The 16,646-nt window shown below is 44.7% G+C and overlaps 1 protein-coding gene across 1 annotated transcript in view; it reads right to left on the bottom strand.

Moving 5' to 3' along the window:
• Nucleotides 1–586: 586 nt before the first annotated feature.
• LOC134333937 (collagen alpha-1(XXIV) chain) overlaps nt 587–16,646 on the bottom strand; it is a gene marked incomplete at its 5' end in the record, with an annotated part of 86,759 nt that continues 70,699 nt past the window's right edge. The window contains 25 exons of the mRNA XM_063016104.1: nt 587–1,298; nt 1,795–2,001; nt 2,240–2,349; nt 2,742–2,919; nt 3,050–3,109; nt 4,235–4,261; nt 4,473–4,508; nt 5,298–5,333; nt 5,417–5,470; nt 5,972–6,034; nt 6,319–6,372; nt 6,682–6,789; nt 6,886–6,993; nt 7,455–7,562; nt 8,779–8,832; nt 9,931–9,984; nt 10,195–10,248; nt 10,357–10,410; nt 12,677–12,733; nt 12,822–12,875; nt 13,962–14,015; nt 14,936–15,043; nt 15,997–16,050; nt 16,171–16,278; nt 16,363–16,416. Of these exons, the coding sequence (XP_062872174.1) occupies nt 1,152–1,298; nt 1,795–2,001; nt 2,240–2,349; nt 2,742–2,919; nt 3,050–3,109; nt 4,235–4,261; nt 4,473–4,508; nt 5,298–5,333; nt 5,417–5,470; nt 5,972–6,034; nt 6,319–6,372; nt 6,682–6,789; nt 6,886–6,993; nt 7,455–7,562; nt 8,779–8,832; nt 9,931–9,984; nt 10,195–10,248; nt 10,357–10,410; nt 12,677–12,733; nt 12,822–12,875; nt 13,962–14,015; nt 14,936–15,043; nt 15,997–16,050; nt 16,171–16,278; nt 16,363–16,416 (2,001 nt within the window). The remainder of the gene's footprint in view (nt 1,299–1,794; nt 2,002–2,239; nt 2,350–2,741; nt 2,920–3,049; nt 3,110–4,234; nt 4,262–4,472; nt 4,509–5,297; nt 5,334–5,416; nt 5,471–5,971; nt 6,035–6,318; nt 6,373–6,681; nt 6,790–6,885; nt 6,994–7,454; nt 7,563–8,778; nt 8,833–9,930; nt 9,985–10,194; nt 10,249–10,356; nt 10,411–12,676; nt 12,734–12,821; nt 12,876–13,961; nt 14,016–14,935; nt 15,044–15,996; nt 16,051–16,170; nt 16,279–16,362; nt 16,417–16,646) is intronic.

Below are 16,646 nucleotides of genomic sequence, written 5' to 3' on the forward strand. Positions count from 1 at the left end.
AGTGACACTGACATGGTGGTGGTGTGTTAGTGTGTGTTGTGCTGGTATGAGTGGATCAGACACAGCAGCGCTGCTGAAGTTTTTAAACACCTCACTGTCACTGCTGGACTGGGAATAGTCCACCAACCAAAAATATCCAGCCAACAGCGCCCCGTGGGCAGCGTCCTGTGACCACTGATGAAGGTCTAGAAGATGACCGACTCAAACAGCAGCAATAGATGAGCGATCGTCTCTGACTTTACATCTACAAGGTGGACCGACTAGGTAGGAGTGTCTAATAGAGTGGACAGTGAGTGGACACGGTGTTTAAAAACTCCAGCAGCGCTGCTGTGTCTGATCCACTCATACCAGCACAACACACACTAACACACCACCACCATGTCAGTGTCACTGCAGTGCTGAGAATGATCCACCACCTAAATAATACCTGCTCTGTGATGGTCCTGTGGGGGTCCTGACCATTGAAGAACAGGGTGAAAGGGGGATAACAAAGCATGCAGAGAAACAGATGGACTACAGTCAGTAATTGTAGAACTACAAAGTGCTTCTATATGGTAAGTGGAGCAGATAAAATGGACAGTGAGTGTAGAAACAAGGAGGTGGTTTTAATGTTATGGCTGATCGGTGTATATTGGCCAGTAAAAATGAATATGGTTTGTGGTCGTGATAAAGTTTACCTTTAATTTACCGGATTGAGAAACACTGGTGGAACGTAGTGGATCGTAATTTGACTCACTTTCTTACATGATTCACGAGTCTTGTGACGCTTCTTCAACCTACGCAGGTATTCTGGATGCTGGTACAGGTTACGTCTTCAGAACTCAAATAAAACGAGCAGATTTGATTCGTACCTAGAAACAAACACAAGTCTGATCACCGGCCTGTGGGCGCGGTCGACTCGAGCACTGTACTCATCAGATAAAAACACGCTCGGACGGAACGAGCTGCTCCGATTCAGTTCATATTCTTCGTTATTTTTCAAACAGAGCATTTGTTCGCCCGGCGGTAGAGGTCAGTCCGGCGTTACGGTCGTGGAAAGCCACCTTGATCCTCGGCAGCAGCACCTTGATCCTCGGTAGCCCGTCCGGCTCTGTGGGCCGCCGCCCGGGAACGCGAGTCCTTCACTGGTTTCACAGCCGACGCCGGGAGGCTCAGAGGAAGCACACGGGCCCGACCTCCAGACGCCGCTGCTCCCCTGCGCTCCGGGCCTGGACGCCGTGCACGTTTACGACGGGGAGGAGCGTCGGGTCCTGAGTGTGCAGCAGGAAACGAGAGAGCCGCCACCGGCCGTCGTGCACCTGAGAACGGAGAACCAGATTCAGGGGTCGGAATTCAGATGATAGTGATTCTGTATTAATGTTATTAATGCAGACGACACGGTGGCTCGGTGGGTAGCACTGTTGCCTCACAGCAAGAAGGTCCTGGGTTCGATCTCCAGCGGTCCGGGTCCTTTCTGTGTGGAGTTTGCATGTTCTCCCCGTGTCTGCGTGGGTTTTCTTCCGGGAGCTCCGGTTTCCTCCCACAGTCCAAAAAAACATGCAGTCAGATGAATTGGAGACACTGAATTGCCCTGTAGTTGTGTGGCGCCCCATCCAGGGTGTTACTGTGTGCCTTGCGCCCATTGAAAAGCTGGGATAGGCTCCAGCACCCCCCCGACCCTGATTGGATAATTGGTTAAGAAAGTGAGTGAGTGTTATTAATGCAAGTACAAAAAAAAAATGGGCGTGTCTCCCCCCCACTATTGATGGCTGCAACCACACCCCTAATTCTCTCCTCCCGTCTGATCTCTCGTACCTCACAGTCGTCCTGAAGGATTTGTTCCTGCTGTATGGAATCCTTTTCCAACACCTGACCGTTCCACATGTGGAAGCGCACGGCGCTGGGCTCTCGGGCGTCGGCGGTATCTGGCTCACTGTAGCAGTGGAGTGAGATGGACTGAGTGGCTTCAACGCTCAGCAAGTGAAGAAACTTCATTTGGACCTTACTAACTCCAAACGCCACCTGATGGAGGACAGAGAAACACAGCGGCGAATTAAATCTTATAAATCATCACTAATCTGATGGAACTGGACCAGTAACCTGAAGGTACCTGGTTCAATCCCCACCACCATGTTGCCACTGTTGGCCCCCTGAGCAAGGCCCCTTATTTAGTCAGTTATGTGACCACTAAATGGCGTGTATGTATATTAATTTATAGTTTTAAGGTTATTCTATGCCAGCAGGGTGCAGTTGCTCGTACCTTATGTGTAGCGAGAGGATGAAGGCAGGTCTGCCCCCCTGCGCTGAAGTTACAGAACACCTGAATGGCATCGGAGGTGCAGCCAAGGTTGGGGTCAATCCAAAACATTCCTAATAAAAAATAAAAACAGATGATCAGTTATGAGTTCTGTGGTCAGTCACTGTATCTCATGTTTACATTAGAGTATGTTATCAGATGCGTTATCAGATGCGGCTTCGGGTAAAGATCATTTTACTGTCTGAGTGATGTTAAAGAAAAAAGTAATGATCCCTCTGTCTGTCTGTCTGTCTGTCTGTCTATCTATCTATCTATCTATCTATCTATCTATATACATACAACTATCTATCTATCTATATATCTATCTATATATACATACAACTATCTATCTATCTATCTATCTATCTATCTATATATATATCTATATATATATATATATATATATATATATATATATATATATATATATATATATATCTGTCAAGTCAGCAAATATTGTTCTAACCGTTTGCCCTCTTGTGTGGGCAGTCCAGTAGGTCTTTGCAGAAGCGGGCAGGGTTCTCCCGAGTGCCCGCCGGCGCCCTGATACTCGCGATGACGTCGCTCAAGTAGTCCAGCGTCCTGAAAATCTCTGGTACTCTGGAACCCTGGTCGGACAGCATCACCTCTGTGTTCTGGAAGCTCTGAGGACAGAAAAATGAGCCGTATTTAGTACAATGTATGCGAGGGTTAAGGGTCTTCCTCAAAGACACAACAACTGACCACTAGCTATGACAAGTCTGAGTTAACAAAGTGTATTTGTAGCACGTTTACCTCCTGCAGGTCGACGCTGGACTGCATCGAGGCCTTCCTGGATTTGACCCGTGCACGCCTCTGTAGGAACATCAGAACACAACCACTGATCTCAGACCAGCTCTTCATCATTTACTCATCTTCATTAAGAATAACAGGGCAGTGGTGCCCAAATCTCAGCTCTGCTACTGGTCAGCACACGCACACACACACACACACACACACACACACACACACACATCTAAGGACAACTTTAATATCTCCAATGAACCTGACTGCACGTCTTTGGACTATGGGAGGAAACCAGAGCACCCAGAGGAAACCCAAACATACACGGGGAGAACATGCAAACTACACACAGAAAGGACCCGGACCGCTCCACCTGTGAATCAAACCCAGGATTCTGTTTGACCACCGCTTCATCCTGGTCAGGGTCGTGGTGGGTCTGATTCTTTGGTTGAAAGGCAGGAAACACTACAGACAGGTTGCTAGTTCATTACAAAGCACACACACACACCTGGGACAATTTTATTAGCTTCAGTTAGCCTGACCGCAGGTCTTTGGAGTACACGGAGGAAACCCACACAAGGAGAACATGCAAATTCCACACATAAATGACTCCAAGGAATTAAACCCAGGCTTTTTCTTGTCTTGTATCTCAGACCAAACATCTAATTCAGACATGTTTATTTGTCTCTTTGAGAGTTTTCAGGAAGGACGTATTACCCGGAGGCTGATTAAATATCCCGATGTTTCCCAGAAATCCGAAATCAAACTACGACGGGTCACATGTGCTTCAACCTGCAGCCAGGAGCCTCATCTGTATGGAAAACAAGATGCTGTCTAGATCAGGAAAAGGGGCGCGTGTTCCCGTATTCGGGTAAAGACGAGGGTTTTCTACAGCACTACTGGATTCCAGATCGATACGGCGGCGTCCTGTAAACCCAGCAGGCCTCTTCCAGTCAACATCGTGATTCATCTATAAACCACAGAGTCTCTCCAAACAGTTTTAATCACAAGCAGATGCTGAAAGGTCTCGCCGAACACCTACAGATCTGCACCCGGAGAGGTACTGAGTCTCTAACTAACACTACTGACCAGTCATCACAGTGACCAAAAGTATGACACCCACATCCTTTTTTTTAATAAATGTTACTGTTGTAATTAAACACTGTCTTACTAAATAAATGATTCGGTGGTACTTACTGATCGTCCAGGAGCACCAGGGGGGCCCTAAAGAGAAACAAACACCAGAACATCAGCACAGAGCTTCAGTGAGCAACACGAGGGTCCTTACAAACAGTTTCACATTGAACAACCAAAACCAGATCCACAAACACACCCACAGCTCAAACAGTCTCAGCTCCAGTCTACTAAGCACAGACTTACAGTTTAAAATCCAGATACGTCAATAAGGAAAAGAACCACTGGATTTCAAACTTACCCTTTGTCCGGGAATACCCCGAGGCCCCTGAGGTCCCTGTAGGATGAAAGAAAATGAGTTATGATTCCTGAGCAGCTGTGGTCTCTGAGTAAGTATATGAATATAATATAAAGAGTAAAACACACACACACTATGTGGACAAAAGTATGTGAACACCTGACCACGATCTTGTTTCTAAATCAAATGGAATTAACATAAAGTGACCTCTGAGTGATCTTTTCATCATGAAGAAGGCTTCTCACAAGACTTTAAAGTATGTATGTGTATGGGAATTTGTGCCCATTCATGGCTCTGTGCAGGACACTGGAGTTTCTTTAAACCGAGCTTTTCTTAATGTCTTTATGGACTTGCTTTGTGCACGGGGGTACATTCATGCCGGAACAAGAAAGGGCCTTCCCTAAGCTGTTGCTGAATGTGCACCTCCTTACAAAATGCACTGAAATAAAAAGAACTTGGGGCAATCCTGAGAACTCACACAAAACAAACGTAGTGAGATTCAGACTCAGTGATGGAGCGCTGCTGCCCCTACAGGTCAGAATAGGAAATGAACTTTTTAAGAATAATAGATGCACAGAGCACTCAGTGCACATTCAAAAGTATGTGGACACCCCCATCCAAAACTTAACGTGAACTTGCACATATTGTAGCTGAAACAACCCCCACATATCTGAAAAGGCTTTCTGCAAAATTTTGGAGTGTGTCTTTAGGAATTTGAGGTCATTAAAATATAAGAAGGCTTGGAGTTCCACTTCATCCCAATATTGTTTAGTAGGATTGAGGTCAGGATTGTTCATACAAAACAATAAAAACCGAGGATCATCTCACCATCTCTCCTGTTCCTCCTTTAGGACCCTGATAACCCTAAAACATTACAAACACATTTTATTATTAAATCCATCCACACACATAGAGCAGCATGTACATGGGAACTGATGGTCACTTACAGGTTTACCGACCGGACCGATCATCCCAACTGGACCTACAGGACCCGAAAAACCCTAAAACACAAACATTCAAATAAACTCTAATGCTTTTAAAGAGAAAAAGTGAAGGAAAGACAGTAAATGACAGTAAAAAGGAAGGTAAAGTAAAGTAAAGTAAAGGTAAGTAAAATAATGAAGGTAAAGTAAAATAAAGGAAAGTAAAGATAAGAAAGGTAAAGTAAAGTAAAATAAAGGAAAGATAAGCAAGGTAAAGGAAAGGAAAGGAATGGAAAGTAAAATGAAGTAAAGTAAAGATAAGGAAGGGAAAGGAAAGTAAAGATAAGTAAAGTAAAGTAAAGGTAAGTAAAGTAAAGTAAAGGTAAGTAAAGATAAGGAAGGGAAAGGAAAGTAAAGATAAGTAAAGTAAAGATAAGTAAAGTAAAGTAAAGGTAAGTAAAGTAAAGTAAAGGTAAGTAAAGTAAAGTAAAGGTAAGTAAAGTAAAGTAAAGGTAAGTAAAGTAAAGGTAAGTAAAGTAAAGTAAAGTAAAGTAAAGTAAAGAACTTGATGCTTCTCACCAGTGGACCGGTTGGTCCTTTAGGTCCTGGAGCTCCAGTAAATCCTAATTCTCCATCAGGTCCCTGTTACAATAAAGTGATCACATCAGAACAATATCGACTCTGTTTACACCGCTGATACACAGCAAGCGCTAATAACACACACACACACACACACACACACTCACACACACACACCTTCATTCAACAATCGCTCTCTTGATTATTTAATAAAGCAGGAGGGATGAAGCTCACGCTGACCGACCGTATCAGTGTGTGTGTGTGTTTATAAATCACTGAGTGTGTTTTTAGCTCTCGTGTGTGTGTGTGTGTGTGAACGATGAGTGTGTGTGAATGTGATCACTGACCTTCGGTCCTGAAAAACCCTGCAGTCCCAGTAAACCTGGATCTCCCAGCTCGCCCTGCACACATACACACACACACACACAATCAGAACTGTGTTCGTTTCATTAATGGTCAAACAGCAGGCTGGTCAAAAGTATTAGGACACCCCTAAACACTTCTAATTACTGAATTCATGAGGCTTTCACCCAGCCATACAAATGCTGTCATATTTTGACTGAATGGGCACAAATTCCCACAGACATACTTGAGAGTGGCTGTTGCTATAGCTGATAAGATCATATAGAGGTCACTCTATGAGTGTCCAAATACTTTTAGCCATATAGAGTATTCATACATGGTGCTGATTGAGGAGGTGCGACTCTCACCGGTTGACCTTTGACTCCAGTGTCGCCCCTTTTACCCTGGTCACCAGCGGTGCCCTGCAAGCCTTTGGCACCCGCGGACCCCCGCTCGCCCGGCAGACCCCTCTCTCCCTGGAGAAAAACACACATACACACACGAGAGATAAAAATTTCACACAGTGGTAAAGCGAACGGTCACTGCTAGGCATTACAGACAGGAAGTTGTACCTGGACGCCGGGCGCTCCCCTATCTCCAATAGCACCTGGCAGACCGATCTCACCACGTGGACCAGGAAGTCCCGCCCTGCCCTCGATGCCTTCTGTACCACGCTGACCCTGTCAATCAAACCTGTGGTTACGATGGTCACATACATTATATGGACAAAAGTATTAGTATTGAGACACCTGAGCGTGAGGCAGTTGGACATCCCATTCCTAAACCTTTTTTTTGTAGCCTTTCGACAAGACTTCGGAGAGTGTCTGTGGGAATTTGTGCCTATTTAGTCAATAATGTCAGTGTGGTCAGGCACTGATGTTGAAAGAGTGGACCTGGCTCACGATTTAAGTTTAATTCATCCTAAAAGTGTTGAGACCAGGGCTCTGCACACAACTAGTCACTCTAGTCAGAGTGGCTGTTGTTCTAGCTCCAAAGGTCACACAGAGGTCACTGTTTTTAAAACTGGACATCCAGCAAGCTCACGGTCAGGTGTCCAAATACTTTTGGACATTTAGTGTACATGAAAGTAGCCGAATAAAGAAACAGAGCTCAAAAGAGCAAGAGAGGATCTTAAACTCACTTCATCACCCTTTAGGCCTGGCAGTCCTGGAAACCCCGGTAAACCTGGAGGACCATCAGGCCCAGGATATCCCATCATACCTTTGGGACCCGGAAATCCTGTAGGCCCCTGAAACACACAACACATTCATTATTAGCACATTAAACAACTGACATATTAAACACAACCCAGCTTCCAAAAACCTATACAAAAAAATCACAAGTGGGTCATGATGCGCCCTCTAGTGGCCCCTGGACCTGAACTCAGGAAAAGCCAAGGCTGGACCACTCGTCTCCATCCTGAACATCCTCATCTGTCCCACCAACCTACATGTCCTCCCTCTGCTTCTTCTCTCATCCCTCCTCTGCACATGCTCAAACCATCTCAATCTCACGTTCCTAACACTGGCTCCAAAACGTCCTACCTGCACCTCCCTCTAATAAACACGTCTGTTTACTATTGTTAATACCTATGAAAAATATTGAGGTTTTTTTAGTTGCTGGCGGGCGTTTATACACTATATGATCAAAAGTATTTGGACACCTGACCATAAGCTTGTCGGACGTCCAATTCCAAAAATAAAATTTAGCGTAGTCAATCTGTCTTCCGCTGCTGGGGGATCCCTGATTGCAGTTGAGGTGGGTATATTGCTGCTCACGCCTCCTCCGACCCGCAGGCAGCCCTTAGTGGAACCCTTTTCCACCTATGCACTCTGCACAGGCACCTCTCTATCTGCCAATCAGGGTCCTTACACAGTGTTTGAAGACCCCACCCACATAATACGATCATCCCGCCCTAGCAGAACCGTGTCTGCTGCAGGCACTGCCAATTATGCCCGCTAGATGGCGCCCAGCTGACCGGCGGCAATGCCGAGTTTCGAACCGAGGAGTTTAGAATCTCTGCGCTGGTTTGCTAGCGGAATATCATGCTGTGCCACCTGGGCGCCTATAAAGTCATCTTTTTAGCTAGAAGAACAGCCACCCACCCTTCTGAGAGGGCTTCTCACAAGACTGAAGCACGTCTGTGGGGATTTGTGCCCTGTCAGTCAAAAGAGCATCTGTATGGCAGGTCAAGCCTCAGTTGACGTTCCGGTTCATTCCAAAGCTGTTGAGTGGGGCTGAGGTCAGGGCTCTGTGCAGGACACTGGAGTTTATTGTCTTCATGTCTTTATAGAGCTCGCTTTGATTTTAGAACAGAAAAGGGCCTTCCCTAAACTGTTGCTGCAAAGCTGGAAGTATGTAATCGCCTTTATGTTAAATGATTTTTTACACCTGTTTGCAGTTGTTGTCAATAAAACACATGAATTTAACAATTAGAAGGAAAATCCTCATGGGGGGGCACTCACCTCCGGACCAGGTAAACCCGTCAGACCCCGAGCACCTTTTTTCCCTGGTTGTCCCTGAACACACACACACACACACACATTAGGAAACATGCTTTACATGCATTTAAAAGGCACCATGTAGCATTCCTTCCATAACAGCAAGACGTCTGCACATATGGACAATGGTATGTGGACACCTGACCATGAGCTTGCTGGTCAGTTGATAGCTGTGAGGTCAATCAGACATCTAACAGCGGCACAATACACACAATCAGTGGGATTCAAACTTGAGAGCATGAGGTCTCGGCACTGACTCTGCTATCAGCCGGCCGGACGCCCACACAGAGGGAGGAACGACAGCTGAACAGGGTTACTCGTCGCTGGTGCAACTGCGGCCTCTACTGACCGGTCAAAGTGCCTGCATGTAGGAAGGCTGATCGCCAACAGCAGGACGTGGCTCTCCGCACGAGATACTGCGCTCTGTGTTTGTTTATTAGGATTTTAACGTCATGTTTTACACTTTAATTACATTCATTACACAAGACTCATCAGTTCACAATCATGGACAATTCAGTGTCTCCAATTAGCCTGGCTGCTTGTTTTTGGACTGTGGGAGGAAACCGGAGCACCCGGAGGAAACCCACGCAGACACGGGGAGAACATGCAAACTCCACACAGAAAGGACCCGGACTGCTCCACCTGGGGATCGAACCCAGGACCTTCTTGCTGTGAGGCGACAGTGCTACCCACTGTGCTCTGTGAGACCCCGCTCCTGGTAGGTAAAAAGAAGCGATCCACGACTACAATACGCAGCACAGCTACCTTAATAGTTGAATGTAAACCTAGAACATCCAGCTACGGTGCGAGGCTTCATGTCCTCTCTCAAATACGAGAATTCTGTGTTTTCCTGCTTCCCTCCTTTCTATTTTCTCTTACAGAGATTTTAAAGCTTGAGGTCACGACCTTGTATCAGTCAGTTCATGTACCAGAAATCAAACAGATGAAAATAAACAGCGGATAAAAACAACGAAGCGGACAAGTCTCGGACCGCCCGCAGGAATGTATTCAGACTGTGTAAATATGTCTGTCAAACTTGTAAAACTGAATATCAATATAAAATAATAACACACACACACACACACACAAACACACACACACACACTCACTTCATACCTGAGTTCCTTTATCTCCTTGTGGTCCGGTCTCTCCAGGCCGCCCAGGTAATCCCTAAAAGTGCATTAATCCAAGGTTTATACAGTTCCATGCTTTTACAATTATGACTCAATACAAAAGGTTAAGGGCCTCAACTCAGGGGCCCAACGGTGGCAACTTAACAATAGTGAGGTATGAACCGGCAACCTTTTGATTACAAGTCCAGTAGCCTAACCACAGAGCTACCACTGCACCAGACTAGTCAGCTTAGTATAATGTACTCACCGGTGGCCCCTGTTGACCCGCCGACCCTCGAGCACCGGTGACCCCAGTTTGCCCCTAAAACACACACACACACACACACACACACACACACAAACACACATTAATATGGAGTGTGTGTACATGATTTTGGAAATGATACGTTAAGAGTAAGATGAGACTCACTGGATATCCTGGTTCTCCTGGTTCTCCTCGTTCACCTCGCTCACCTGAAGGACCCTGACCACACACACACACACACACACACACACACACACAATCTAACAGCAGTACAACACGCACAATAACCACATAACAACTGGATTTGTCAGAAGTGGGATTCGAACTCGAGAGCTCGAGGTCTCTGCACTGATGGCACTTATCCCAGGTCTGCTATCGGCCGGCCGGGCGCCTACACGGACACACGATTGGCTGCGTGCCTGTAGGAGGAGGGACGATGTCTAAACAGGGTTCCTTGTCGAACAGGGCGATCGCGGCCTCTACTGACCGGACGAAGCATCTTCATGGGGGTGGCTGATCACAAACGGCAGTGCGTGGCTCTCCGCAAGAGATACCCGCCCCTGTCTGGTGAAAAGAAGCGATCCACTGACCAACAAGAGGCTGAATCCCAGTCCAGCCAATCATGCATCACTCAGCATCACTCAATATACACTGACCGAGCACTTTATTAGGTACAGCTATTTGATGTGTTCATAGAAATGTACTCAACTGGTATTCAACTACTGACAAAATATAAATCCGACAGCGTCATGTGATCAGAAATTGTCCACTGATAAAAGTCTGAAGTAAGACGACAGCTCTAGTACAACCAGGGGACCAGTGTTCCTTATAGACCGTTTCAAATGAGTCCAGGAAGTGACGTAGATGTTCCTAAGACTCTCCGCTTGGTGGTAAACAGCGCTCAGAACAATAGCGATTGAGCACAACTGCTTCAATTCTTTTGCGCTAGTTAAGTTGTGATTTATTGACAGTATGTCTAAATTAAAGTTAGGACCATGTTGATCGGTTGGCGGATGTTCCCTCAGGCCAGGTACAAACTTGCTTTCAGAAATTAAGGTGAACAGATTTCCAAAAGAACGCACAGCGAAACGCTTGGATTGCTGCTGTAAATAGAGACGGCTGGATAACCACCATCAACTCTTATAATAAATGTAATATATATTATTTCATAATAAAATATTGTAAACAAATGTACTCACTTAAACGCTGTTCTCATGGTGTCTTGTCCCTGACGTTTAGCTTAAGTGTATTAAAATACGCAGGCGCTTAATATTTTAATAGAACAGAATAAACATAAACCTAACATAAGCAGTAAAAAGTTTACATTTTCCTTAGAATACGATGTAAAAGCCATAACTTTATAGGACTATGTTTTGGGGAAATGTCACTATATGGAATTATATTAATAGCTTAATTAGCTGTAATAATTAGCTTAGCTTAATTATTAAATGACACGCAGACCTGTAAAGAAACATGGTTCTACTTTTGTAATACAAAAAGTAAATAAACTATTTATGAATACATTGTGCTTACTGTAAAATATTTCATGTATTTCCAGTTAGGCTATAAAAAAATCGTTTTAGCATTAGCTAATATGTTCTAATTCAGATGATAAGTAATTCACTGTGGTTTGTCATATTTTTATCATATTATAATGGCTCTTAGCTCAACAGACACAAAAGGGGAGATGACACAATAATTATTTTAATAATTAATTGTATGCGTCCAAACTGTGGTATGCTTTCACTGCCTCTCTGGTGTAAACACACTCAGGTATGTTACCTCAGGCAAACGTTTTGAATCAGCGGAAAAACACTGACTTCTTAAATTCTTTTAAAAGCGGCTGGTAAAGATACTTGATGATCTATCATTCATTTCTGCTAATATCGCGTTTGTTCCGTGTTCGGGAGACTCGCAGAGTACGAGCTCGTCATGTTGACAGCTGGATGGATGTTTAAAAATGGCGCTACCGGAAAGGTGAAAGGAACAGACATGCGCAGTAGCGTTGTTATTGTTTACCTTCATTGAAACGGTCTATAAAGAGTCCAGTACATTTAAACAGTATTGAAAAATCCCAACAACGCTGCTGTACCTGCTACACATGTTATCGTCACGTTAGTCTGATTGCAGTGCTGAGAACGATCCACCACCTTGTAATACCTGGTCAGCGGGGGGCACTTTTTGACTGATAAACGGGGTAGAGGGGGCCGCCAAGTGTACAGAGCAACAGACTAGTAACAGTCAGTAATTGTATACCCAAAAATTTCATCTGTATTGTAGGTGTAGCTCAAACAATGACAGGTGTACCTAATAAAGTGCTTGATGAGTGTATGCCCTCGTGAAGCCCCCCGTGATCAGCCGAGCCAAGGTTTTGTCCGTTTAAAGGACAGGAAGTGATGTAACGTACATCAAGACATGGGTATGATTAGAGAATGTCATATGTATTATGTATTATGGTAGGAGGTGTAAGGAGATCTAGACCTACTGGTTCACCTAAGGGCCCCGGCGGTCCCGGAGTCTTGTTGTCGTCTCCTGGATAACCCTAAAAATAGAAACACACACACAAGTCATGTGTGCTCACAATACAGTCACGGTATTCATGAACGTCAGGTCAGCGTTTCGCTAATTACCTTTTCACCTTTCGGTCCTGGAGGACCGGGTGGGCCTGGCATCCCGGCGTGACCCTGATGTCAGAAAGATGGGAAATAATTCCATTAAATCGAGAACTATTAAAGCAACTGCAATTCATTTAGTAGCTAAGCAGCCTCACACAAGCCTAAGATTACCATGCTCAAAACCAGGAATCAGCTAGAGTGGATTAGAACACAGAACCATGGACTCTTCCAGTCTGAGAACTAGAACTCTGGGTCTGGAGGATGTGGGCTACTACCATGGCATGACAGCTTTGCGGCAGCACACCTCTGGTCACTGTGACTGTAAGGACTTTAGCACGTTCTCCATCTTTGCGTGGGTTTCCTGCAGGTTCTCCGATTTTAGCAGCAGACTGACTACGTTACATCGTTAATTTTGAAGGCAATCAGGAGGTGATATTTCCAAGCCGCATGTCATTATGGGTCCTGTTGGTGAAGAGTTTGGCATGTTCTCACTGTGTCTCCATGGGTTTCCTTTGGTTTCAAGCATGCATAAGTGCCAAACATGTAAGTGTGAGCAAATGAGTAAATACACTATATGGACAAAAGTATTTGGACACCCTTTAATGCTTCTGACCTTGCAGCAACAGTTTAGGGAAGGCCCTTTTCCGTCCCAGCATGACTGTGCCCCTGTGCACCAGTGTCCTGCACAGAGCCCTGACCCCAGCCCCACTCAACAGCTCTGGAATGAACCGGAACATCGACTAAACCTTTATTGAGCAGCGTCAGTGCCCAGCCGTACAGATGCTGTCATCTTCCGACTAAATGGGCACAAATTCCCACAGACATACTTCAAAGTCTTGTGAGCAGGCTTTTCAGAAGAGCAGCTGTTGTTATATCTGAATAGATCATATAGCGGTCACTCTGTTTTAATAGCATTTGTTTTTAAAATTAGACGTCCAGCAAACTCATGTTCAGGTGTCCAAATACTTTTGATCGTATAGTGAAAGCAATAGAGAATAATGTTTTGTTTCATAAAGGCTCTGTTTTATGGATCTGGCGTGCTGAGCAGGAACTCTGCAGGCATTTCGTCTGAATGATAGCATTAGCGCTTAGCATTAGCGCTTAGCATTAGCACTTACTGTGTGTTTGTTTTCAGTGAAAGCAAAAGGAACTCACTGTGTACCCGTCCATTCCCGGCTCCCCCTGCGCCCCCATAACTCCCGGCTGAGCCTGAAAGTAACGAGCATAACACACACACACACACACACACACACACACACGACAGACAAAACATAGCATGAAGCAAAACTCCTGTCAGCTACTGAAAACGTCTGGCTAAGTCATTAAAACTAACTCTACACATCATGTTGGGTTCAAAACAAGTTCCTAAAATATCGGGACACTGAATCGAAACGTCTGGTTTAATGAAAGCAGCAGATGGATTGAAGTCATCGACCTTGTAAAGTCTGTACAGATGAAAAGGATTAGCGTCCGGCTCGCTAACGGTCTTAATGGACGGACTGAAGGGAAAAAAGACGGAACACCCCATTAGGAGTCTTTGATTGGAGTCCAAATGTTGAGACTGGTGCATTTTATCAGCTAAACATCAACGAGATCAGAGACCGTCGTTTTAAAAGCCCCGCTTGTATAATGTAATGGCTTTTAAACAGATCAAAGCAAATGTTTATTATTAAAGCACTTTTAGAGAACGGACGACGAATTAGCCGAGGTTCACAGCATCGAGTCCAGTCAAATTTATTTATAGAGCGCTTTTACAGTAGACATCGTCTCAAAGCAGCTTTAGAGCATCCAGGACCAACAGACCAAAAACCCAGATGAGCAGCCGAGAGTGACCGTGGCAAGGATGCAGGTAAAAAGAAGCGGTTGGTGACTGTACATGTGTCGGAGGGGGCGTGTGTTAGTTACGGCCCTTGTCGGTCAGATTTGGTGTCTGTAGCAGTAGAGAAGGTACAGTTGGGTAATTGGATATGATTAGACGGTTAGAAAAAATGAAAAAATAGAATAAAAAACAAGATTACTAAGTTTTGAGTACCACAAGGTGCAGTTCTAGGTCCGACACATTTACAAGAAAATCAAAATGAATAGAAGCAGAGAGAGAGAAACTATTTAAGAAGGAAAAAAGCACCAACCGCTGGTCCTCTAGTTCCACGAGTTCCTTTTAATCCTCTCTCTCCGATCTGTCCGTTTTCTCCAGGAGAACCGATTTCACCCGCTTGACCCGGAGCACCTCGGTCACCCTGATACAAAACAACAGGGGATAGAATTGTAAATGAAATTTTAGTGGTGAATTACATCAAGCAAAATCCATCTAAATTCATATGGAGGAACAGAAACTAATTAAGCGTTAATATAAAATCACTGAAAATATGTAGTAAATATGTGGAAATTACATCCCACAGAGTTTCATACAAAAAACCTGATATAAAAACCCCATTTTCATTCTCTATTCTTGCTCGATACGAGACTTCAGTCTGTGGTCACAGTTGTCTGATTCTCCTGTCCATGCTGCACATACATTGTTGATAATTGACAGATCTGGACTGCAGGCAGGCCAGTCAAGCACATGCACTCTGTGTCTATAAAGCCACACTGTTGTAGGATGTACAGAATGAGGTCTGGCATCGCCTTGCTAAAGTAACCAAGGACTTTACCTTGATGGCAACATGTGCATCTAAAATCCCAAAATACACCTCTGAGTCAACGGTACCCTCACACGTATGCAGGTACTGATGCACCATGGGACCATGTGTGTTTCTGCATAGGATTGATGAACGTCTTTCTCTTTGTGTAACAGAGTTACAATTCTTGCTTACATTACAGCGGCGGACTGTGTTAAGTGACGACGGTTTTCCGTGCCCAGTTGGCTACATTTATCCCAGTAGCATGATAATTTCTCATGCAATGCTGTCTGAGGGCTCCGAGGTCTCACACATTAACAGTGGCTTGCAGCTTTGCCTTACATCGATTCCCTGAATCTTTTTTCACTATTATGCACGGTAGGTGGTGAAAGACCTAAATAATAGCGATAGCACCACTGAGACCTGAACTTAGGTGCTGGCCAGCGTGTTAGACTGCTGCACCACCTGAGCGTCTCCTACGTCTATTTTTATTTTGCTTTACAGCTTTAGACTAGATCCTTTATTCAAACTGATTAGCTGGACTGGCACCGCTAAGGTTCCACAGACTTTACCTTTTTCCCATGACGTCCCCGTTTGCCAGGTAGTCCTTGTTTTCCTTCTGGTCCCTAATGAAAAAAAAACCTATTTCAAATCTGGTGCATTTTCATCATTATTTAATCTTATTACGTTTTGTAGATAATATTTTATATATTAATACATGGTTTTGGGGGCTGTCCTTTACTCACAGGGAATCCTTTCACACCAGGTTCTCCAGGTAGTCCCGGAGATCCAGGTTCACCAGCCTCAGCCCTTTCTCCGGACTCTCCCATCGGTCCACGGTCACCTGATTCACCCTGGAGAAGAAAAACAAAAATCATGAACCCAACGACGATCCCAACTGGCGCAAACAAAAGGTGAAAAGAAGAACGCTGGCTGACCTTCGGCCCGTCCTTTCCCTGAGGTCCGTCTTCTCCTGGTGGACCTGGAGGCCCCTGAGAGGTTTGGAATAAAGAATCAGAATCACTTTCTGTAGGTCATCGGCTCTCTAATGCAATATCAAAGGAATATGTAATTACGGTATAGATTTACGAGGGATCTTCAAAAAGTTTCCGCACTTTTTAAAACTCTATTTATTAAGAATTTCACAAACAAACTCCATCACATTTCTACATCTTCGCCTCCCGGTGCATTTTTCCAGCATCGTACCAAATTTTTAATGTGT

Source organism: Trichomycterus rosablanca, chromosome 19 (genome assembly GCF_030014385.1).
Source record: "Trichomycterus rosablanca isolate fTriRos1 chromosome 19, fTriRos1.hap1, whole genome shotgun sequence".
Taxonomy (NCBI): Eukaryota; Metazoa; Chordata; class Actinopteri; order Siluriformes; family Trichomycteridae; genus Trichomycterus; species Trichomycterus rosablanca.